The 25,146-nt window shown below is 53.4% G+C and overlaps 1 protein-coding gene across 1 annotated transcript in view; it reads left to right on the top strand.

Annotated features, from left to right (window-relative positions):
* Positions 1–25,146, top strand: part of LOC142269304 (centriolin-like) — a 153,029-nt gene that overhangs the window by 111,230 nt on the left and 16,653 nt on the right. The window contains exons 34-37 of the mRNA XM_075332401.1: positions 21,962–22,119; positions 23,138–23,211; positions 23,327–23,494; positions 24,127–24,352. Coding sequence (XP_075188516.1) covers positions 21,962–22,119; positions 23,138–23,211; positions 23,327–23,494; positions 24,127–24,352 — 626 coding nt within the window. The remainder of the gene's footprint in view (positions 1–21,961; positions 22,120–23,137; positions 23,212–23,326; positions 23,495–24,126; positions 24,353–25,146) is intronic.

Here is a 25,146-nt window from a genome sequence, read left to right as displayed (position 1 = left end):
TGAACCTGACTGTGTGGCCATTGAGTCCTGGATCCTAGCGTCTTCAGGATTATCCCAAGGGGTCGTTGCCACCATGAGACAGGCTAGGAAGCCCACGTCCGCTAAGATCTACCACAGAACGTGGAGGATATTCTTATCCTGGTGCTCTGCTCAGGGAGTGTCTCCCTGGCCATTTGCATTGCCTACCTTTCTTTCTTTCCTGCAATCTGGGTTAGAAAAGGGTTTGTCGCTCGGCTCCCTTAAAGGTTAGGTCTCGGCGCTATCCGTCTTTTTTCAGAGGCGTTTGGCACGCCTTCCTAAGGTGCGCACGTTCCTACAGGGGGTTTGCCATATCGTACCCCCGTACAAGCGGCCGTTAGATCCATGGGATCTGAACAGGGTACTAGTTGCCCTCCAGAAGCCGCCCTTCGAGCCTCTGAGGGAGGTTTCACTTTCTAGACTATCACAGAAAGTGGCTTTTCTGGTAGCGATCACATCTCTTCGGAGAGTGTCTGAGCTAGCAGCGCTGTCATCCAAGGCTCCCTTCCTGGTCTTCCACCAGGACAAGGTAGTGCTGCGCCCCATTCAGGAGTTTCTCCCGAAGGTGGTATCCTCTTTTCATCTGAATCAGGATATCTCTTTGCCTTCGTTTTGTCCTCATGCAGTTCATCAGTATGAGAAGGATTTACATTTGTTAGATCTGGTGAGAGCACTCAGAATCTACATTTCCCGCACGGCGCCCTTGCGCCGTTCGGATGCACTCTTTGTCCTTGTCGCTGGTAAGCGCAAAGGGTCGCAGGCTTCTAAGGCCACCCTGGCTCGATGGATCAAAGAACCAATTCTTGAAGCCTACCGTTCTGCTGGGCTTCCGGTTCCATCAGGGCTGAAGGCCCATTCTACCAGAGCCGTGGGTGCGTCCTGGGCATTGCGACACCAGGCTACGGCTCAACAGGTGTGCCAGGCAGCTACCTGGTCGAGTCTGCACACTTTCACCAAACATTATCAGGTGCATACCTATGCTTCGGCGGACGCCAGCCTAGGTAGAAGAGTCCTGCAGGCGGCAGTTGCCTCCCTATAGGGGAGGGCTGTCTTGCAGCTCTAACATGAGGTATTCTTTACCCACCCAGGGACAGCTTTTGGACGTCCCAATCGTCTGGGTCTCCCAATGGAGCGCCGAAGAAGAAGGGAATTTTGTTACTTACCGTAAATTCCTTTTCTTCTAGCTCCTATTGGGAGACCCAGCACCCGCCCTGTTGTCCTTCGGGATTTTTGGGTTTTTTCGGGTACACATGTTGTTCATGTTGAATGGTTTTCAGTTCTCCGACGTTACTTCGGAGTGAATTTGTTTAAACCAGTTATTGGCTTTCCTCCTTCTTGCTTTTGCACTAAAACTGGTGAGCCAGTGATCCCACTGGGGGTGTATAGCCAGAAGGGGAGGGGCCTTACACTTTTTAGTGTAATTGCTTTGTGTGGCCTCCGGAGGCAGTGCTATACACCCAATCGTCTGGGTCTCCCAATAGGAGCTAGAAGAAAAGGAATTTACGGTAAGTAACAAAATTCCCTTCTTTCTGTATAATTAATTGGATCTATCGAATACACGAGTCAGTTGGTGATGCTGGCTCAAGGAGAACATGTCTCATGTATTCATTGTCTGATACATTAATATCGGCTCTGATTATGTATATCTAATTCGGCACAGTCTCTGAATATCCCAAATGAAGACTCCATTAGCAGTCTTCACCCAAATTCCTCCCTTGACACCTGTTGAACCGAACCATGCAGCTTCAAGAAAAACGACACACCCAAAAAATATTGGAGACCGACCCTACAGATAAATTCTTCTTAATCAAAAATGCCAAGAAACCGAGCACCAATCTCGCATTGCTCTGAAAACAATCAGCTTTACATAACGCACAGAAATTCTGCCATTCTAACCATGCGGCCGAATACCTGGGCCATGATGAATCGGCCACAGACCTCCTAATGACCGAAGGGATTAATCCATCACTGCACTCCATAAACTCTATGGGCAAAGACGTCCAAGAGGAATTGCCTCCAATATGAAGAAGTTCTTATTGATCCTGCTGAGAGAGCATTGCCCAACTCATTCATCCTACCTGTCTCAAACCGCGCTTTAACCCACATGTTATACTTAAGACACCTCAAGACTAAATGCCTCAGAATCCTAATTCCCCAACAACATCGGGCAGACATTGTATTAATGGAGAATACCAGATCCTTACTGATAACACTAAAATCCTCTGTTTCGACAACTTAACACCCCATATGTCAATTAAAAACAAAACTGGGAATAAAGACCTAGCTGTGACACTACCCATAACACCGCTAACCCTCCAAGAATGATGCCAAAAATCCAGTAAAATTCTCCCTGACAAAAAACACCAAAACCAAACTTACCGTGACCAAAACACAACTGCAACTCGTCAGAATTCCTAAACTCGCGCTGCCACACCATTTAACATTTTTGCAAAAACAAAGCCACATAAACAAATCTTCCTTAAGCTGCTGGAACAAACGAATATGTGAACCTGGTGACAGAAGTCCTTTACTGTAGTGGCCTCATATAACCGTCTAGAAAAGACCCTGCCCATCGGAAAAATCCGCAAACTAAAATTCAAAAGCCCTAACAATGACTGCAGGTTCTTCAAAGTTGTCTTTCTTTGTCGCTCCATTGGGAGACCCAGACAATTAGGGTGTATAGCTTCTGCCTCCGGAGGCCACACAAAGTATTACACTTAAAAGTGTAAAGCCCCTCCCCTTCTGCCTATACACCCCCCCGTGCATCACGGGCTCCTCAGTTTTTATGCTTTGTGCGACGCATAGCTCCACAATTTAGTCAGCAGCAGCTGCTGACTATATCGGATGGAAGAAAAGAGGGCCCATAACAGGGCCCCCGGCATGCTCCCTTCTCACCCCACTCTGGTCGGCGGTGCTGTTAAGGTTGAGGTACCCATTGCGGGTACATAGGCAGGAGCCACATGCTGTTTTCCTTCCCCATCCCTTAAGGGCTCTGGGTGAAGTGGGATCCTAATCGGTCTCCAGGCACTGGGACCGTGCTCCCTCCGCAGCCCCTGGGGAATCTGCTGGACAGGAGCCGGGTATCGTCAGGGACAAGGCCCTGCAACTGTGAGGTACTCTGTGTCCCCTTGGGGACGGCGCATGGAGCGCTTGTGTTATACACGCTGCAGCACTGCTGGGTGTGTTAATGCGCCGGGACTACCGCGCTGACCGCGCTTGTTTGCCGGCCTCGCTTATAACTTTAGTCCCCGGCTTCTGCGGCCTAGTACCGCATACTCCCGCCCCCGGGCCTGCCAGTCAGGGGAAGGGCGGGACGCTGCACTTGACGTCAGCGCTGAGGGCTGGAGCATACTTTGTATCCTCCTCCCCCCTCACTGAGCACCGTGGGGCACCAGATTCCCGCACTTTCTAGGGCACGCCCACGGCCCCCTCCTCCTCACAGAACGCCGGCAGCCATTCCTGTCAGCACTTCTGAAGCTGGAGAGGAGAGACAACACGGCTCTGGGAGGCCCAGGCAGGAAAGCTGGTGATCACACAACCGCTTTGGGCGGTCGGTAAGCCGCACCTGTTACTAGGTGCTGGCCCCCCTGGGTGCCGAAGTGTATATATATATATATATGCTTATATGCTATACATTTACTCTGTACGGTCGCACTGTTGGTTTTTGGCTATATACCCTACCGGATTGTACTCAGAGGAGACAACAGCATGTCGTCCGCAAAAAGCAAGGGTGCCAAAGCACAGGCTTACTTTGCAACCTGTACCTCATGTGCGGCTATGCTACCGGCAGGTTCCACCTACCCTCATTGTGTGCAATGCTCTGCCCCTGTGGCACTTACTCAGCCGGAGCCTCTGCCACTGGTGGCCCAGGTGGAACCACCTGCTACCACTGTCCAGGTGACAGAGACGGAGTTTGCAGTATTCGCTGACAAACTTTCTGAGTCTATGGATAAATGGTCTGCTAAGATACTAGAAGCCTTGCAGTCCAGACCGGTAACACAGGCCCCGGGCACTGTTGAATCATTGACCCCAGGCCCCCCTCGGTTGGAGCAGCAAAGTGCTCCTGGGGTGACTCATAGGTCCCAAGGTGAGGTCTCCGACACGGACCGCAGTCCCAGACCGCCTAAGCGGGCTCGCTGGGAGCTTCCCTCGACTTCATCACACTGCTCAGGGTCTCAGCAAGAGGACTCTCTAGAGGATGAAGCGGAGGTGGCAGATCAGGATTCTGATCCTGAGGCCGCTCTCAACCTAGATACACCTGAAGGAGACGCCAGACCTTATAGCGTCCATCAATCAGGTGTTGGATCTTTCTCCCCCAGCTCCTCCAATTGAGGAGTCAGCTTCTCAGCAGGAGAAATTCCGTTTTAGGTTTCCCAAGCGTACAATGAGTACGTTTCTGGATCACTCAGACTTCAGAGAGGCAGTCCAGAAACACCGAGCTTGTCCAGATAAGCGCTTTACTAAGCGCCTTAAGGACACACGTTATCCCTTCCCCCCTGACGTTGTCAAGGGCTGGGCTCAGTGTCCCAAGGTGGATCCTCCAGTCTCCAGACTGGCGGCTAGATCCATAGTTGCAGTGGAAGATGGGGCTTCACTCAAAGATGCCACTGACAGACAGATGGAGCTCTGGTTGAAATCCATCTATGAAGCTATCGGCGCGTCCTTTGCTCCGGCATTCGCAGCCGTATGGGCACTCCAAGCTATCTCAGCTTGTCACTCGCAGATTAATGCAGTCACACGTGCCTCTGCTCCGCAGGTGGTGTCCTTAACCTCTCAGGCGTCGGCGTTTGCGTCCTACGCCATTAATGCTGTCCTGGACTCTGCGAGCCGTACGGCGGTAGCATCCGCCAATTCGGTGGCAGTCCGCAGGGCCATGTGGCTACGTGAATGGAAGGCAGACTCTGCTTCCAAAAAGTTCTTAACCGGTTTGCCATTTTCTGGCGACCGCCTGTTTGGTGAGCGATTGGATGAAATCATTAAACAATCCAAGGGAAAGGACTCATCCTTACCCCAGTCCAAACCAAACAGACCTCAACAACGGAAGGTACAATCGAGGTTTCGGTCCTTTCGGCCCGCGGGCAGGTCTCAATTCTCCTCGTCCAACAGGCCACAGAAGGATCAGAGGAACTCCGATTCATGGCGGTCTAAGTCACGTCCTAAAAAGACCGCCGGAGGAACCGCTCCCAAAGCGGCCTCCTCATGACTTTCGGCCTCTTCAAACCGCATCCTCGGTCGGTGGCAGGCTCTCCCGCTTTTGCGACGCCTGGCTGCCACAGGTACAAGACCGTTGGGTGAGAGACATTCTGTCTCACGGTTACAGGATAGAGTTCAGCTCTCGTCCTCTGACTCGATTCTTCAGAACATCTCCGCCCCCCGAGCGAGCCGATGCTCTTCTTCAGGCGGTGAGCACTCTGAAGGCAGAAGGAGTGGTGATCCCGGTTCCTCTTCAGCAACAGGGCCACGGTTTTTACTCCAACTTGTTTGTGGTGCCAAAAAAGGACGGATCTTTCCGTCCTGTTCTGGACCTAAAACTGCTCAACAAACACGTAAAACCAGGCGGTTCCGGATGGAATCGCTCCGCTCCGTCATCGCCTCAATGTCCCAAGGAGATTTCCTAGCATCAATAGACATCAAAGATGCTTATCTCCACGTACCGATTGCACCAGAGCATCAGCGCTTCCTGCGTTTCGCCATAGGGGACGAACACCTTCAGTTCGTGGCACTGCCTTTCGGCCTGGCGACAGCCCCACGGGTTTTCACCAAGGTCATGGCAACAGTGGTAGCAGTCCTACACTCTCAGGGACACTCGGTGATCCCTTACTTAGACGATCTGCTTGTCAAGGCACCCTCTCGAGTGGCATGCCAACACAGCCTGAACATTGCTCTGGAGACTCTCCAGAGATTCGGGTGGATCATCAATTTCCCAAAGTCAAATCTGACACCGGCCCAATCACTGACATATCTCTGCATGGAGTTTCATACTCTCTCAGCGATAGTGAAGCTTCCGCTGGACAAACAGCGTTCACTACAGACAGGGGTGCAATCTCTCCTTCAAGGCCAGTCACACCCCTTGAGGCGCCTCATGCACTTCCTAGGGAAGATGGTGGCAGCAATGGAGGCAGTTCCTTTTGCGCAGTTTCATCTGCGTCCACTTCAATGGGACATTCTCCGCAAATGGGACAGGAAGTCGACGTCCCTCGACAGGAACGTCTCCCTTTCTCAGGCAGCCAAAGCCTCCCTTCGGTGGTGGCTTCTTCCCACTTCATTGTCGAAGGGGAAATCCTTCCTACCCCCATCCTGGGAGGTGGTCACGACGGACGCGAGTCTGTCAGGGTGGGGAGCGGTCTTTCTCCACCATAGGGCTCAGGGTACCTGGACTCAGCCAGAGTCCTCCCTTCAGATCAATGTTCTGGAGATAAGGGCAGTGTATCTTGCCCTAAAGGCGTTCCAGCCGTGGCTGGAAGGCAAGCAGATCCGAATTCAGTCGGACAACTCCACCGCGGTGGCATACATCAACCACCAAGGCGGAACACGCAGTCGGCAAGCCTTCCAGGAAGTCCGGCGGATTCTGCTGTGGGTGGAAGCCACAGCCTCCACCATATCCGCAGTTCACATCCCGGGCGTAGAAAACTGGGAAGCAGACTTCCTCAGTCGCCAGGGCATGAACGCAGGGGAATGGTCCCTTCACCCGGACGTGTTTCAAGAGATCTGTTGCCGCTGGGGGATGCCGGACGTCGACCTAATGGCGTCCCGGCACAACAACAAGGTCCCGGCATTCATGGCACGGTCTCAAGATCACAGAGCTCTGGCGGCAGACGCATTAGTTCAGGATTGGTCGCAGTTTCAACTGCCTTATGTGTTTCCTCCTCTGGCACTGCTGCCCAGAGTGTTACGCAAGATCAGGTCCGATTGCCGCCGCGCCATCCTCGTCGCTCCAGACTGGCCGAGGAGGTCGTGGTACCCGGATCTGTGGCATCTCACGGTGGGCCAACCGTGGGCACTACCAGACCGACCAGACTTGCTGTCTCAAGGGCCGTTTTTCCATCTGAATTCTGCGGCCCTCAACCTGACTGTGTGGCCATTGAGTCCTGGATCCTAGCGTTTTCAGGGTTATCTCAAGAGGTCATTGCCACTATGAGACAGGCCAGGAAACCAACGTCCGCCAAGATCTACCACAGGACATGGAGGATATTCTTATCCTGGTGCTCTGATCAGGGTTTTACTCCCTGGCCATTTGCCTTGCCCACTTTTCTTTCCTTCCTTCAATCCGGATTGGAAAAGGGTTTGTCGCTCGGCTCCCTTAAGGGACAAGTCTCAGCGCTCTCTGTGTTTTTTCAGAAGCGCCTAGCCAGACTTCCACAGGTACGCACGTTCCTGCAGGGGGTTTGTCACATAGTCCCTCCTTACAAGCGTCCGTTAGAACCCTGGGATCTGAACAGGGTGCTGATGGCTCTTCAGAAACCACCTTTCGAGCCAATGAAGGATATTTCTCTTTCACGCCTTTCGCAGAAAGTGGTCTTCCTAGTAGCAGTCACATCACTTCGGAGAGTGTCTGAGCTAGCAGCGCTGTCATGCAAAGCCCCTTTCCTGGTGTTTCACCAGGACAAGGTGGTTCTGCGTCCGGTTCCGGAATTTCTTCCTAAGGTGGTATCCCCCTTTCATCTCAATCAGGATATCTCCTTACCTTCTTTTTGTCCTCATCCAGTTCACCAATGTGAAAAGGATTTGCACTTGTTAGATCTGGTGAGAGCACTCAGACTCTACATTTCTCGTACGGCGCCCCTGCGCCGCTCGGATGCACTCTTTGTCCTTGTCGCTGGCCAGCGTAAAGGGTCACAGGTTTCCAAATCAACCCTGGCTCGGTGGATCAAGGAACCAATTCTCGAAGCCTACCGTTCTTCTGGGCTTCCGGTTCCCTCAGGACTGAAGGCCCATTCTACCAGAGCCGTGGGTGCGTCCTGGGCTTTGCGGCACCAGGCTACGGCTCAGCAGGTGTGTCAGGCGGCTACCTGGTCGAGCCTGCACACTTTCACGAAACACTATCAGGTGCATACCTATGCTTCGGCAGATGCCAGCCTAGGTAGGCGAGTCCTTCAGGCGGCGGTTGCCCACCTGTAGGACGGAGCCGTTACGGCTCTATTACGAGGTATTATTTTACCCACCCAGGGACTGCTTTTGGACGTCCCAATTGTCTGGGTCTCCCAATGGAGCGACAAAGAAGAAGGGAATTTTGTTTACTTACCGTAAATTCCTTTTCTTCTAGCTCCAATTGGGAGACCCAGCACCCACCCCTGTTCCCTTCGGGCTGTTGTTCTTTGTGTACACATGTTGTTCGTGTTGAATGGTTTTCAGTTCTCCGGACTTCCTTCGGATTGAATTTACTTTAGACCAATTTATAAGTTTCCTCCTTCCTGCTTTTGCACCAAAACTGAGGAGCCCGTGATGCACGGGGGGGTGTATAGGCAGAAGGGGAGGGGCTTTACACTTTTAAGTGTAATACTTTGTGTGGCCTCCGGAGGCAGAAGCTATACACCCCAATTGTCTGGGTCTCCCAATTGGAGCTAGAAGAAAAGGAATTTACGGTAAGTAAACAAAATTCCCTTCTTTTCCTGCCAGTCATATTCAAAAGGTCGACCTTTTTCTTCCCGGGGCGACTTTTTTCTTCCCGGGGCAACCTTTTTCTTCCCAGGGCAACCTTTTTCTTCCCGGGGCAACCTTTTTTTTTTTTTTTCCCGGGGCGACTTTTTTCTTCCCGGGGCAACCTTTTTCTTCCCGGGGCAACCTTTTTATTCCCGGGGCAACCTTTTTTTTTTTTTTTTTTCCCGGGGCGACCTTACCCCAGGGCGACCTTACCCCAGGGCGACCTTCCCCCAGGGTGACTGACAGCAATCTGAGCACTGATTGTATGTCGGATTTAGCATTAAAGTAAGGGAGGTGGCTCCCTTTACTAAATCCACAGCCTGGTCAAAAACTGCCTTTCTCCTTCTTAGGAACTAACCCGAGTGGAAAAAGCCTGACGTTCGGGAACAGAGGTGTAATAAAAGGGCCGGCCACCCCACCTAACTGAATCTGCTTCATTACTTTGGAAGCCACCACAGATTCAGAATCCCTCACTGAAGGTTCTCAACCCAACGCACACCGACCCCTTAAATTCTGGAACAAAAAAAAAAAAACATTCTCAAAACCTTCTAAGATTAACTCTGCTTTCTGTCTGTCTGGGCAGCGTCCTAACCATCCCGACATGTTTTGTAACATCACTGGTGTCGCTGCTTTTAAAACTGGACTCCTTAAGCGGGCTTTACACGCTCAACATCGCTTGCAATGTCGCGAGCGATAGCACCCGCCCACGTCGGTGGCTCGTCATGGGGTGATCGCTGCCGTAGCGAACAATATCGCTACGGCAGCGTCACATGCAATTACCTGTTCACCGACGTCACTGTGGCCGCTGAACGATCCCGCCCACCTCCTTCCTTCCTCATTGCTGGCGGCCGCAGGTACGATGTTCCTCGTTCCTGCGGTGTCACACATAGCGATGCGTGCAGCCGCAGGAACAACAAGCAACCAGCGTTCCAAACGAGGAACGATTTTTTAAAAATGACCGACATGTACACGACAAACTATTTGACACCTTTTTGCGATCGTTTCTGATCGCAAAAAGGTGTCACACACAACGACATCGCTAACGAGGCCGGATGTGCGTCACCAACACCGTGACCCTGAGAGATCTCGTTAGCGATATCGTTGTGTGTAAATGGGCCTTTAGTGTTGTGTTGCTGTTGTGCACCATGGTTCTGCTTCTTGTAACATTTGAAGCTGGCATGATTGTCCCCGCAGAAGAAGCGCTCATACCGAAATCTGCAGTTAGATGCAAATTTACATGTTGACTCGCTGAATGCGAAACAGAAACCTCTTTTCTTCGGCGCTCCATTGGGAGACCCAGACGATTGGGTGTATAGCACTGCCTCCGGAGGCCACACAAAGCATTACACTAAAAAGTGTAAGGCCCCTCCCCTTCTGGCTATACACCCCCAGTGGGATCACTGGCTCACCAGTTTTCTGCTTTGTGCGAAGGAGGTCAGACATCCACGCATAGCTCCACTGTTTAGTCAGCAGTAGCTGCTGACTCTATCGGATGGAAGAAAAGAGGGCCCATATAGGGCCCCCAGCATGCTCCCTTCTCACCCCACTTGCGGTTTGTAAGGTTGAGGTACCCATTGCGGGTACGGAGGCTGGAGCCCACATGCTGCTTTCCTTCCCCATCCCCCTGAGGGGCTCTGTGGAAGTGGGATCTTACCGGCCCCCAAACCCTGAGGCCGAGCTCCATCCACAGACCCAGAGACCCTGCTGGAGGAGCTGAGTACAGTCAGGGACAAGGCCCTGCAACGTTCAGGTACTCTGTGTCCCCGCACAGACAGGCCACGCACACTCCAGGCTTGCTGGGTGTGCTAGTGCGCCGGGGGCACTAGCGCTGCGCGCTCGGGTTAGAGTCACTGCAGCTTAGCTGAGTGATTTTATGTCTTGGGAACTACCGCGCCGGCCGCTACGGGAGCGGCGGCGCCGCTGGGACTTGTAGTGCGCCGGGGACTCGCGCTGCCCGCGCTTTTACGGCGGCAGCGCTCATAAATCTAGTCCCCGGCTTTTGCGGCCTAGCTCTGCTTCGTTCCCGCCCCCACCCTGTCAATCAGGGAAAGGGAGAGACGCTGTTCTATAGCCAGCGCCGAGGGCTGGAGTCTTATTTACATACTCCAGCCCTCTCACTGGGCACAGTGGGGACGCAAGTTTCCCGCTCTTGGTCTCAACACGCCCAGGGCCCGCCCCTCTCCACAGGCATATCGTACCTCCGTACAGGAGGCCGTTAGATCCGTGGGATCTAAACAAGGTCCTTGTTGCTCTCCAGAAGCCGCCTTTCGAGCCCCTGAGGGATGTGTCACTTTCTCGACTCTCACAGAAAGTGGCATTTCTGGTAGCGGTCACGTCTCTTCGTAGAGTGTCTGAACTAGCAGCGCTGTCATCCAAAGCTCCTTTCCTGGTGTTCCACCAGGACAAGGTAGTGCTGCGCCCCATTCAGGAGTTTCTCCCTAAGGTGGTATCCTCTTTTCACCTTAATCAGGATATCTCCTTGCCTTCCTTTTATCCGCATGCAGTTCATCGGTATGAAAAGGATCTACATTTGTTGGATCTGGTGAGAGCACTCAGAATCTACATTTCCCGCACGGCGCCCCTGCGCCGCTCGGATGCACTCTTTGTCCTTGTCGCTGGTAAGCGCAAGGGGTCGCAAGCTTCAAAAGCCACCCTGGCTCGATGGATCAAAGAACCAATTCTTGAAGCCTACCGTTCTGCTGGGCTTCCGGTTCCATCAGGGCTGAAGGCCCATTCTGCCAGAGCCGTGGGTGCGTCCTGGGCATTACGACACCAGGCTACGGCTCAACAGGTGTGCCAGGCAGCTACCTGGTCGAGTCTGCACACTTTCACCAAACATTATCAGGTGCATACCTATGCTTCGGCGGACGCCAGCCTAGGTAGAAGAGTCCTGCAGGCGGCAGTTGCCTCCCCGTAGGGGAGGGCTGTCTTTGCAGCTCTAACATGAGGTATTTCTTTACCCACCCAGGGACAGCTTTTGGACGTCCCAATCGTCTGGGTCTCCCAATAGAGCGCCGAAGAAGAAGGGAATTTTGTTACTTACCGTAAATTCCTTTTCTTCTAGCTCCTATTGGGAGACCCAGCACCCGCCCTGTTGTCCTTCGGGATTTTTGGTTGTTTTTCGGGTACACATGTTGTTCATGTTGAACGGTTTTCAGTTCTCCGACGTTACTTCGGAGTGAATTTGTTTAAACCAGTTATTGGCTTTCCTCCTTCTTGCTTTTGCACTAAAACTGGTGAGCCAGTGATCCCACTGGGGGTGTATAGCCAGAAGGGGAGGGGCCTTACACTTTTTAGTGTAATGCTTTGTGTGGCCTCCGGAGGCAGTGCTATACACCCAATCGTCTGGGTCTCCCAATAGGAGCTAGAAGAAAAGGAATTTACGGTAAGTAACAAAATTCCCTTCTTCTTCGGCGCTCCATTGGGAGACCCAGACGATTGGTGTATAGCACTGCCTCCGGAGGCCACACAAAGCATTACACTAAAAAGTGTAAGGCCCCTCCCCTTCTGGCTATACACCCCCCGTGGGATCACGGGCTGCTCAGTTTTCAAGCTTTGTGCGAAGGAGGTCAGACATCCACGCATAGCTCCACTGTTTAGTCAGCAGTAGCTGCTGACTATATCGGATGGAAGAAAAGAAGGCCCATACTAGGGCCCCCAGCATGCTCCCTTCTCACCCCATTCCTATTGGCGGTGTTTGTTAAGGTTGAGGTACCCATTGTGGGTACGGAGGCTGGAGCCCACATGCTGCTTTCCTTCCCCATCCCCCTGAGGGGCTCTGAGGAAGTGGGATCTTACCGGCCCCCAAGCCCTGAGGCCGGGCTCCATCCACAGACCCGTAGAACCTGCTGGATACGGAGCTGGGTACCGTTCAGGGACAAGGCCCTGCAACATTCAGGTACTCTGTGTCCCCGTATGGACAGGCGCGCACACTCCAGACTTGCTGGGTGTGCTAGTGCGCCGGGGACAGTAGCGCTGCGCGCTGGGGTTACAGTCACTGCAGTTTCTCTGAGGGACATTATGTGTTGGGGACTGCCGCGCCGGCCGCCCCTGGAGCGGCGGCGCGGCTGAGACTTGTGGTGCGCCGGGGACTTAGCGCCGACCGTGCTTTTACGACGGCGGCGCTTATAAATCTAGTCCCCGGCTTTTGCGGCCTAGCTCCGCTTCGTTCCCGCCCCCACCCTGTCAATCAGGGCAAGGGAGAGACGCTGTACGATAGTCAGCGCCGAGGGCTGGAGTCTTATTTACATACTCCAGCCCTCTCACTGAGCACAGTGGGGCGCAGGTTTCCCGCACTTTGTCTGCACACGCCCAGGGCCCGCCCCTCTCCACAGGACGCCGGCAGCCATTCCTACATGCAGTCTGGCTGGAGAACGGACACAGGCTCTGGGAGACCCAGACAAGGGATTTCTGGCGACCACACACCCGCGTTAAGCGGGCGGTAAGCAGCACATTAGTGCTGGCCCCACTAGTGCCACAGTGTTATATTGGTGTATTTTTTTCTCTATACCATATATATATATATATTGCACTGTAAGTTCGCTTCTTGGCTGTATACCCTATATTGCTCTGAGGAGACGACAACATGTCATCCGCAAAACGCAAGGGTGCCAAGACACAGGCTGTATACGCTACTTGTGCCGCTTGTGGGGCTGATCTACCGGCAGGTTCCAATGACCCCCATTGTGTGCAATGTTCGGTCCCTGTGCCACTTCGTCAGCCGGAGTCTATGGTGGTAGTGGCCCAGGCAGAGTCACCGGTGAACCCTGTCCCGGTGACGGGGACAGAGTTTGCAGTTTTTGCTGACAAGATGTCTGTCACTATGACAAAAATCCTAGAGACCTTGCAGGCCAGGCCAGTTACTCAGACCATGGACACTGCTGCGTCAATGTTCCCCGGTCCCCCTCAGTTGGAGTTAATCCGTGCTTCAAGGGGGTCCCAGGCATCTCAGGCTGAAGGCTCTGACTCAGATGACAGTCCCAGGCAGCCTAAGCGAGCTCGCTGGGAGAGACCCTCCACGTCATCACGCGGATCAGGGTCTCAGCGAGAAGAGTCTCTGCATGATGAGACAGAGGAGGGTGATCAGGAGTCTAATCCTGAGACCGCTCTCAATCTGGATACTCCTGATGGTGACGCCATGGTAAATGACCTTATAGCGGCCATCAATAGACTGTTGGATATTTCTCCCCCAGCCCCTTCAGCAGAAGAGGCAGCTGCACAGCAGGAGAAGTTCCATTTCAGGTATCCCAAGCGTAAACTGAGTACTTTTCTGGACCACGCTGACTTCAGAGAATCAGTCCAGAAACACCATGCTTATCCAGACAAGCGTTTCTCCAAACGTCTTAAGGATACACGTTATCCCTTTCCCCCTGACGTGGTCAAACGCTGGACCCAGTGTCCAAAGGTGGATCCCCCAATCTCCAGGCTTGCGGCTAGATCCATAGTTGCAGTGGAGGATGGGGCTTCACTTAAAGATGCCAATGACAGACAGATGGACCTTTGGTTGAAATCTGTCTATGAAGCTATCGGCGCGTCGTTTGCTCCAGCATTCGCGGCCGTGTGGGCACTCCAAGCTATTTCAGCTGGTCTGGCACAGGTGGACTCTATCATACGTCCAGCAGTGCCGCAAGTGGAGTCCTTAACTTCGCAAATGTCTGCGTTTGCGACCTATGCTATCAACGCTGTCCTGGACTCTACGAGCCGTACCTCAATGGCGTCTGCCAACTCGGTGGTTTTGCGCAGAGCCTTGTGGTTAAAAGAATGGAAAGCGGATTCTGCTTCCAAAAAATGTTTAACCAGCTTGCCACTATCTGTAGACAGACTGTTTGGTGAGCAATTGGCTGAAATCATTAAACAGTCCAAGGGTAAAGACTCCTCCTTACCCCAGCCCAGATCAAGCAAACCTCAACAAAGGAGGTGGCAGTCGAGGTTTCGGTCCTTTCGAGGCTCCGGCAAGGCCCAATTCTCCTCGTCCAAAGGGACTCAGAAGGAGCAAAGGGGCTCAGATTCCTGGCGGGCTCACTCACGCCCCAAGAAAGCAACCGGAGGAACCGCTTCCAAGGCGGCTGCCTCATGACTTTCGGCCTCCTCCCTCCGCATCCTCGGTCGGTGGCAGGCTCTCCCGCTTTTGCGACATTTGGCTGCCACAGGTCAAGGACCGGTGGGTAACAGACATTTTGTCTCACGGGTACAGGATAGAGTTCAGTTCTCGTCCTCCGCCTCGGTTCTTCAGAACTTCCCCACATCCCGACCGAGCAGATGCTCTTCTGCAGGCGGTGGGCTCACTAAGAGCAGAAGGAGTGGTGATCCCTGTTCCTCTTCAGGAACAAGGGCAAGGTTTTTACTCCAATCTCTTCGTGGTTCCAAAAAAGGACGGCTCGTTCCGTCCTGTTCTGGACCTAAAGCTGCTCAACAAGCATGTGAACGCCAGGCGGTTCCGGATGGAATCCCTCCGCTCCGTCATTGCCTCAATGTCTCAAGGAGATTTCCTTGCATCAATAGACATCAAAGATGCTTATCTCCACGTGCCGATTGCTACAGAGCACCAACGTTTTCTACGTTTTGTGATAAGAGACGAACATCTCCAGTTCGTAGCTCTGCCTTTTGGTCTGGCGACAGCCCCACGGGTTTTCACCAAGGTCATGGCGGCAGTGGTAGCAGTCTTGCACTCCCAGGGACACTCGGTGATCCCTTACTTGGACGATCTACTTGTCAAAGCACCCTCTCAAGAGGCATGCCAACACAGCCTGAATGTTGCGCTGGAGACTCTCCAGACTTTCGGGTGGATCATCAACTTTTCAAAGTCAAATCTGTCACCGACTCAATCACTAACGTATCTTGGCATGGAGTTTCATACTCTCTCAGCGATAGTGAAGCTTCCGCTGGACAAGCAGCGGTCACTACAGACAGGGGTACAGTCTCTCCTTCATGGTCAGTCGCACTCCTTAAGGCGCCTCATGCACTTCCTAGGGAAGATGGTGGCAGCAATGGAGGCAGTCCCGTTTGCACAGTTTCATCTGCGCCCACTTCAATGGGACATTCTCCGCCAATGGGACGGGAAGTCAACTTCCCTGGACAGGAAAGTCTCCCTTTCCCAGACGGCCAAGGACTCTCTGCAATGGTGGCTTCTTCCCACCTCATTATCACAGGGAAGATCATTCCTACCCCCATCCTGGGCAGTGGTCACGACAGACGCGAGTCTGTCAGGGTGGGGAGCAGTTTTTCTCCACCACAGGGCTCAAGGGACGTGGACTCAGCAGGAGTCCACCCTTCAGATCAATGTTCTGGAAATCAGGGCAGTGTATCTTGCCCTACTAGCCTTCCAGCAGTGGCTGGAAGGAAAGCAGATCCGAATTCAGTCGGACAACTCCACAGCGGTGGCATACATCAACCACCAAGGAGGGACACGCAGTCGGCAAGCCTTCCAGGAAGTCCGGCGGATTCTGTTGTGGGTGGAGGACAGAGCATCCACCATATCAGCGGTTCACATCCCGGGCGTAGAAAACTGGGAAGCAGACTTCCTCAGTCGCCAGGGTATGGACGCAGGGGAATGGTCCCTTCACCCGGACGTGTTTCAGGAAATCTGTCGCCGCTGGGGGGTGCCGGACGTCGACCTAATGGCGTCGCGGCACAACAACAAGGTCCCGACGTTCATGGCGCGGTCTCGCGATCAAAGAGCTCTGGCGGCAGACGCCTTAGTGCAAGATTGGTCGCAGTTCCGGCTCCCTTATGTGTTCCCACCTCTGGCACTCTTGCCCAGAGTGCTACGCAAGATCAGATCCGATTGCAGCCGCGTCATACTCGTCGCTCCAGACTGGCCGAGGAGGTCGTGGTACCCGGATCTGTGGCATCTCACGGCCGGCCAACCGTGGACACTACCAGACCGACCAGACTTACTGTCCCAAGGGCCGTTTTTCCATCGGAATTCTGCGGCCCTGAACCTGACTGTGTGGCCATTGAGTCCTGGATCCTAGCGTCTTCAGGATTATCCCAAGGAGTCGTTGCCACCATGAGACAGGCTAGGAAGTCCACTTCTGCTAAGATCTACCACAGAACGTGGAGGATTTTCTTATCCTGGTGCTCTGCACAAGGAGTATCCCCCTGGCCATTCGCGTTACCTACTTTTCTTTCCTTCCTGCAATCTGGGTTGGAAAAGGGCTTGTCGCTCGGCTCCCTTAAAGGGCAAGTCTCGGCACTATCCGTGTTTTTTCAGAAGCGTCTAGCACGACTTTCTCAGGTGCGCACGTTCCTGCAGGGGGTTTGTCATATCGTCCCTCCGTACAGGCGGCCGTTAGATCCATGGGATCTAAACAGGGTACTAGTTGCTCTCCAGAAGCCGCCCTTCGAGCCTCTGAGGGATGTTTCACTTTCTCGTCTCTCACAGAAAGTGGCCTTTCTAGTGGCGGTCACGTCTCTTCGGAGAGTGTCTGAGCTAGCAGCGCTGTCATCCAAGGCTCCCTTCCTGGTGTTCCACCAGGACAAGGTAGTGCTGCGCCCCATTCAGGAGTTTCTCCCTAAGGTGGTATCCTCTTTTCATCTTAATCAGGATATCTCCTTGCCTTCCTTTTGTCCTCATCCAGTTCTTCGGTATGAAAAGGATTTACATTTGTTAGATCTGGTGAGAGCACTCAGAATCTACATTTCCCGCACGGCGCCCCTGCGCCGCTCGGATGCACTCTTTGTCCTTGTCGCTGGTAAGCGCAAAGGGTCGCAGGCTTCAAAAGCCACCCTGGCTCGATGGATCAAAGAACCAATTCTTGAAGCCTACCGTTCTGCTGGGCTTCCGGTTCCATCAGGGCTGAAGGCCCACTCTACCAGAGCCGTGGGTGCGTCCTGGGCATTACGACACCAGGCCACGGCTCAACAGGTGTGCCAGGCAGCTACCTGGTCGAGTCTGCACACTTTCACCAAACATTATCAGGTGCATACCTATGCTTCGGCGGACGCCAGCCTAGGTAGAAGAGTCCTGCAGGCGGCAGTTACCTCCCCGTAGGGGAAGGCTGTCTTTGCAGCTCTAACATGAGGTATTTCTTTACCCACCCAGGGACTGCTTTTGGACGTCCCAATCGTCTGGGTCTCCCAATGGAGCGCCGAAGAAGAAGGGAATTTTGTTACTTACCGTAAATTCCTTTTCTTCTAGCTCCTATTGGGAGACCCAGCACCCGTCCTGTTGTCCTTCGGGATTGTTGGTTTTTTTCGGGTACACATGTTGTTCATGTTGAACGGTTTCAGTTCTCCGATGTTACTTCGGAGTGAATTTGTTTAAACCAGTTATTGGCTTTCCTCCTTCTTGCTTTAGCACTAAAACTGAGCAGCCCGTGATCCCACGGGGGGTGTATAGCCAGAAGGGGAGGGGCCTTACACTTTTTAGTGTAATGCTTTGTGTGGCCTCCGGAGGCAGTGCTATACACCAATCGTCTGGGTCTCCCAATAGGAGCTAGAAGAAAAGGAATTTACGGTAAGTAACAAAATTCCCTTCTTTACATTAGGATTATTAGGAGTCAATCTAATAAGACTACTCCTGTGAGGAGCATGAGATTCAGCCACAGGCCAACGTCTTTTTGGCCCCGTTGCATATTGCGGTGAATGGCTAATTTTTGATGAAAACTCTGGTCATAATTCCACCAAAGTCCACCGAAACTGCGATAAGCTTCCAGTATGCTATCAAGGTGCTGAAATATCCCTGAACAGACCGCCAGGTCCTTTCCCCTAATACTGAAGATAAAATACAGAATGCCTGCAGCCGGTTATGCGAAGATTTAGGGGGACCCTTGTTTTTATCATCTACATCCGTCTTGTCTTGTCAATTTCTCTATTAGACGGAATCAACAAAAACAAATCAATAAAATCCTCTTTATAAATCTTTTCTTTAATTGGCTGCGGCAAATGAAACCCCAGGGGGGACAAGTCACACGTCAGAGCCTCTGTATACGGGGAGCCAGGCAATGACTCCTGACTGCCACTAATGCCTGTACCACGCTCCCTAGGCACTGCCCCCCGCTAACACATCACCTAGCACTTTCCTTACTAGTGACTCTATGCTAACAGACAAAGGGCCGGCACACGAGACAGACAGGGGGACATTGAGCATCTCGCCCTCTCTTCTGCTCTGCGATCCTCGGCCCTCTTCTGGATGTCCAGCCTCCTCAGCAGAGCTGTGCCTCCGGTTCTTCTCCCTGGCTCCGGCCGCCACACAAGACAGACAAGGGGACATTGAGCATCTCAACCTCTCCTCTGTTCTGCGATCCTAGGTCCTCTTCTGGATGTCCAGGCTCCTCAGCAGAGCTGTGCCGCTGATCCTTCTTCCTGGCTCCGGCCGACACACGAGACAGACAAGTGGACATTGAGCATATCTCACCCTCTGCTCTGCGATCCTCGGCCCTCTTCTGGATGTCCAGCCTCCTCAGCAGAGCTGTGCCTCCGGTTCTTCTCCCTGGCTCCAGCCGCCACACAAGACAGACAAGGGGACATTGAGCATCTCAACCTCTCCTCTGTTCTGCGATCCAAGGTCCTCTTCTGGATGTCCAGCCTCCTCAGCAGAGCTGTGCCGCTGATCCTTCTCCCTGGCTCTGGCCGCCACACAAGACAGACAAGGGGACATTGAGCATCTCAACCTCTCCTCTGTTCTGCGATCCTAGGTCCTCTTCTGGATGTCCAGCCTCCTCAGCAGAGCTTTGCCGCTGATCCTTCTCCCTGGCTCTGGCCGCCACACGAGACAGACAGGGTGACGCTGAGCATCTCACCCTCTCTTCTGCTCCAAGATCCTCGGCCCTCTTCTGGATGTCCAGCCTCCTCAGCAGAACTTTGCCGCTGATCCTTCTCCCTGGCTCTGGCCGCCACACGAGACAGATAAGTGGACATTGAGCATTTCTCACCCTCTATTCTGCTCCAAGATCCTCGGCCCTCTTCTGGATGTCCAGCCTCCTCAGCAGAACTTTGCCGTTGATCCTTCTCCCTGGCTCCGGCCGACACGCGAGACAGATAAGTGGACATTGAGCATTTCTCACCCTCTGCTCTGCGATCCTCGGCCCTCTACTGAATGTCCAGGCTCATCAGAAGAGCTGTTTCGCTGATCCTTCTCCCTGGCTCTGGCCATCACACGAGACAGACAAGGGTACATTGAGCATCTCGCCCTCTCTTCTGCTCTGCAATCCTCGGCCCTCTTCTGGATGTCCAGCCTTTTCAGCAGAGCTGTGCCTCTGATCCTTCTCTCTGGCTGACACATGAGACAGACAAGGGGATATTGAGCATCTCACCCTCTCCTCTTCTCTGCGATCCTCGGTCCTCTTCTGGATGTCCAGCCTCTTTTTTGCAGAGCTGTGCCTCTGATCCTTCTCCCTGGCTCAGGCCGCCACACGAGACAGACAAGGGGACACTGAGCATCTCTCCCTCTCCTCTTCTCTGCGATCCTCGGCCCTCTTCTGGATGTCCAGCCTCCTCAGCAGAGCTGTGCCTCCGGTTCTTCTCCCTGGCTCCAGCTGCCACACGAGACAGACAAGGGGACATTGAGCATCTCACCCTCGCCTCTGTTCTGCGATCCTCGGTCCTCTTCTGGATGTCCAGCCTCCTCCGCAGAGCTGTGCAACTGATCCTTTTCCCTGGCTCCGGCCGCCACTCATTGGGGCTGAAGTGGCCCGTTTTACATTTGGCAACCCAGTTCTTAACTGTGGAATATGAAGGGGATTGATCCCCCAATGCCTGCGACATATCGCCATGGATATCTGCAGCGGACTTTCCTTGCAGAAACACGAATTTTATCATCCTCTGCTCTCAGTTGCTGTGAATATTGCATTAGACTCTGCCATTTTGTTTTCCCGCGTGCGTAGCACACGGTTACCATAAGCAATAAACAAAAATTGTGAAAACATATTAGACACATAAGGCTTTTATGTGATGTAACATTCGTTACCATAGAAACAAAAAAGATCACAAAGCCAAAGACTTATCAGAAGCCCCTCGTAGGTATCACCTCCCTGACTGTCGTCTGATTGCGCAGATGATCACATTGGAGGAGATGGCGGTGTGGGTTGTCATCGCGTTTTTTGCTGCATTTTTCTACTAATAGGTGCAGATTTTATGTAGAAATGTCTGCAACCAAATTCTTAATGTGCGCACATAGCCTTCAATCCAGCATTGAGTTCACCTGAGGTCACAGCTGGGGTACCATGGGATCAGACAGCTGTGACCTCAGGTGAACTCACTGACGTCACTAAACTCACAGCTGCAGCTCTGTCAGTGTGGCCCAAACGCCACAGTCATCAGTCATGTTTTCCAATGTGACCGCACGCTGCAACTTCAGGATGTAGCAGAGCCGGTATCGTCATGTCTTTGGACTACGTTGGACTTGCAGGGGGTGTTTTGAGGGTTAATAAATTGGCGAAAGAGGGGGTTTGTTTTGTTTTTAATGAAGGATTTGTTTCAGTGTTTTTCTTTTTACTTACATGATTAGGAATTGGAGGCCCATTACTAATGAAGGGCTTTGTGGCAGCTGTGATATTATTTATTTATTTTTTTTTTACAAATCACAGCTGTTATTAACCCTTTAGATTACCCCAATTGCCATCATACCAGGTCAATTGGGATGACCCGAGTAAATCGCCAGTATTGGAACATCTTGTAAATGCACCAATTCTAAGGTGGCTGCGGCCTGCTATTTTTAGGCTGAGGGGCCCAATAATCATGAGTCTCCCCAGCCTGAGAATACCAGCCCCCAGCTGTTGGGCTTTATCATGGGTGGGTATCAAAATTGGGGAGGACCACACGCCGGGTTTTTTAAAATTATAAATTTAAATAATTTTAAAAAGCCGCATATTGTTTCTCTTATTTTGATACACAGTCATCATAAGTGCATGGCTGGGGGCTGCAGCCTGTAGCCGTGGCTTTCTGTGCTGGTATCAAAATGCCGGCAGGATCCTACGCCAATTTATTTATCTCTTATTTATTTTTACACTCCACTTCGGGAACCCAGACAACTAGGGAGAGGGCAGCCAATCACAGTCTGTCGGCACAGAGGGTGGACAGGGGAAGCAGTGAATATTCATAAGCTTTAATGAGCGGACCCGGAAGCAGTGTGACAGCCGCACGGAAACTCGTTAAGTGTAACTGTCCTGCTTTAATCCCCATTTTGCTTCCTTTTGCAGTCCCGTAGCCCTTTTATCTTGGCGGCCGAACACAAATAGTAATTCCCTCCCCTCACCCCACTCCCTCTGTCTCTCCCTCCCTCGCCCCCCTCCATCTTCCTCCTTGCCTCCCCTGCCATGACACCAATGTTCACTTTGTTGGTTCTGGTGCTGTTTTCCATCAGAGCGTTGTCAGACACAGAGGAGCGTGACAGGACGGCGAGCGCAGCTCTGGAGAGACTGGAGACTGATATGAGGAGCCGGCAGGACGAGCTCAGTCATCTGACCAAGCGAAAGCAAATATTGAAGCAGGACACTGCGAACACTCAGCAAACCCTGTCAGGTGGGATAAATATGAGACACTAAATGCTGCTCCTCTGTAGCACGTGCGGCTCATCACCTCCTCTGCAGCACATGCGGCTCATCACCTCCTCTGCAGCACATGCGGCTCATCAGCTCCTCTGTAGCACGTGCGGCTCGTCGTCTCCTCTGTAGCACGTGCGGCTCATCACCTCCTCTGCAGCACATGCGGCTCATCAGCTCCTCTGTAGCATGTGCGGATCGTCACCTCTGTAGCACGTGCGGCTCGTCGTCTCCTCTGTAGCACGTGCGGCTCGTCGTCTCCTCTGCAGCGCGCACGGCTCGTCGTCTCCTCTGTAGCACATGCGGCTCGTCGTCTCCTCTGTAGCACATGCGGCTCGTCGTCTCCTCTGCAGCGCGCACGGCTCGTCGTCTCCTCTGTAGCACGTGCGGCTCGTCGTCTCCTCTGTAGCACATGCGGCTCGTCGTCTCCTCTGTAGCATGTGCGGATCGTCACCTCTGTAGCACGTGCGGCTCGTCGTCTCCTCTGTAGCACGTGCGGCTCGTCTTCTCCTCTGTAGCACATGCGGCTCGTCGTCTCCTCTGCAGCGCGCGCGGCTCGTCGTCTCCTCTGTAGCACGTGCTGCTCGTCGCCTCCTCTGTAGCACGTGTTGCTCGTCGCCTCCTCTGTGGCACGTGCGGCTCGTCGCCTCCTCTGTGGCACGTGCGGCTCGTCGCCTCCTCTGTGGCACGTGCGGCTCGTCGCCTCCTCTGTGGCACGTGCGGCTCGTCGCCTCCTCTGTGGCACGTGCGGCTCGTCGCCTCCTCTGTGGCACGTGCGGCTCGTCGCCTCCTCTGTGGCACGTGCGGCTCGTCGCCTCCTCTGTGGCACGTGCGGCTCGTCGCCTCCTCTGTGGCACGTGCGGCTCGTCGTCTCCTCTGTGGCACGTGCGGCTCGTCGTCTCCTGTGTGGCACGTGCGGCTCGTCGTCTCCTCTGTGGCACGTGCGGCTCGTCGTCTTCTCTGTAGCACGTGCGGCTCATCAACTCCTCTCCTCACAGACACCAATGCGGAGCTGAACTGTCTGAAAGACCAAGTCGCGGATGTGAAGGAGCAGCTGCGTCTGGTGGAGCAGGTACACAGGGGCCTGATAACGGGGCATTGACCATGGGGCCGAACTACGTGTGTCCCGCCTGAGACGGCGTCCTGAAAACACCAGAGGGACCATTTTCACCGTTGCTTTCTCCTAGGATGTGAGCAGCGCCACCAAGCACCGAGAGCACACATTACAGGAGACGTTGGTGCTGCAGGAGGACATGGCAGCTGCCGCCGGGAGGCACAGACTGCTGCAGGAGCAGGAAAGGAGGACGAACGAGCGTCTGCGGCAGCTGCACCGGTCTGTGGAGGAGAAGGACATGGTGAGGGCCGATAGTAGGGTCTGATGGGGGTCGTACTCCTCTACAGGGTATGGAAGGACATTGTGAGGACCGATAGAAGGGTCTGATGGGGGTCATAGTCCTCTACAGGGGATAGGAGGACATGGTGAGGACCGATAGGAGGCTCTGATGGGGGTCATACAGATGTACAGGGGATAGGACATGGCGAGGACTGCTAGTAGGGTCTGATGGGGGTCGTAGTCCTCTACAGGGGATAGGACATGGTGAGGACCGATAGGAGGCTCTGATGGGGGTCATACAGATGTACAGGGGATAGGACATGGTGAGGACTGCTAGTAGGGTCTGATGGGGGTCGTAGTCCTCTACAGGGGATGGGAGGACATGGTGAGGGTCGTGCAAAGAAAAGTCTGCGGGGAGCGCTGTGCCGTGATTGTGGGTTTCTGCGGATCAGGTACGTACAGGGCCGCTGGCACCTGGTCATTCTCTATTTTGGGAATATTCATTGACGGGATTAGGAGGATGATGATGATTCTGAGGCTCCTCAGGATTCGTGCTGCTCATGATGAGAATCAGTTTTGTTTTTTGTTTTCGTTGTTCTTTTAATTTGTATTTTTTTCTGTTTTTTTTGTTTTTCATTGGGGTTTTTTTCATAGCAATTAAAGCAACTGATGAAAGAGATGGAGGATCAAGACGGTCATATCCGAGAGGCAGCTGCAAGACTAGAGAGAGAGAGGCAGAATTACGAGAAGGAAGTGTCCCAGCAGCAGAACGCTCTGGACGTGATCGCCCGCAGAGTCAGTGCTCAGGAGGAGCGCGCCCAGCAGCTGCAGCAGGAGGAGCGGTGGAGTGCTGCACTGGAAGAGTCTCTGAACACTGCTAGTAATTACATTTGCCAAGAGCTCTGCCGCTTTAAGACCTCTGCTCCGCTCCCTGCAGAGCCCCGGGCGCTGCAGATCTGAGGGCTTACCCCCTCAGTGCCCAGTGTATGACAGCCGCTGGGTGCTGACCCTGAAGCCGCTCGCAGATGTTGTCCTGGTGATTCCAGAGGATCTGCAGTGTCTTCAGATATCTCCAGGCCTGCGCTGGACACTCCTACATTAGTCTTGTCCTCTGCTCGCGGTGGGGATCGGTGGCTCCTATATTAGTTGTCCTCTGCTCGCGGTGGGGATCGGCAGCTTCTACATTAGTTGTCCTCTGCTCGCGGTGGGGATCGGAGGCTCCTACATTAGTTGTCCTCTGCTCGCGGTGGGGATCGGAGGCTCCTACATTAGTTGTCCTCTGCTCGAGGTGAGGATCGGTGGAGGCTCCTACATTACTGTAGTTGTCTTCTGCTCGCGGTGGGGATCGGAGGCTCCTACATTAGTTGGTCTCTGCTCGAGGTGGGGATCGGCGGAGGCTCCTACATTAGTTGTCCTCTGCTCGCGGTGGGGATCGAAGGCTTCTACATTAGTTGTCCTCTGCTCGCGGTGGGGATCGGCGGAGGCTTCTACATTAGTTGTCCTTTGCTCGCGGTTCGGATCGGAGGCTCTTACATTAGTTGTCCTCTGCTCGAGGTGGGGATCGGCAGAGGCTCCAACATTAGTTATCCTCTGCTCGCGGTGGGGATCAGAGGCTCCTACATTAGTTGTCCTCTGCTCGCAGTGGGGATCGGCGGAGGCTTCTACATTAGTTGT

This window comes from Anomaloglossus baeobatrachus, unplaced genomic scaffold, assembly GCF_048569485.1.
Source record: "Anomaloglossus baeobatrachus isolate aAnoBae1 unplaced genomic scaffold, aAnoBae1.hap1 Scaffold_318, whole genome shotgun sequence".
Lineage (NCBI taxonomy): Eukaryota > Metazoa > Chordata > Amphibia > Anura > Aromobatidae > Anomaloglossus > Anomaloglossus baeobatrachus.
This window is presented reverse-complemented; position numbering and strand designations above follow the sequence as displayed.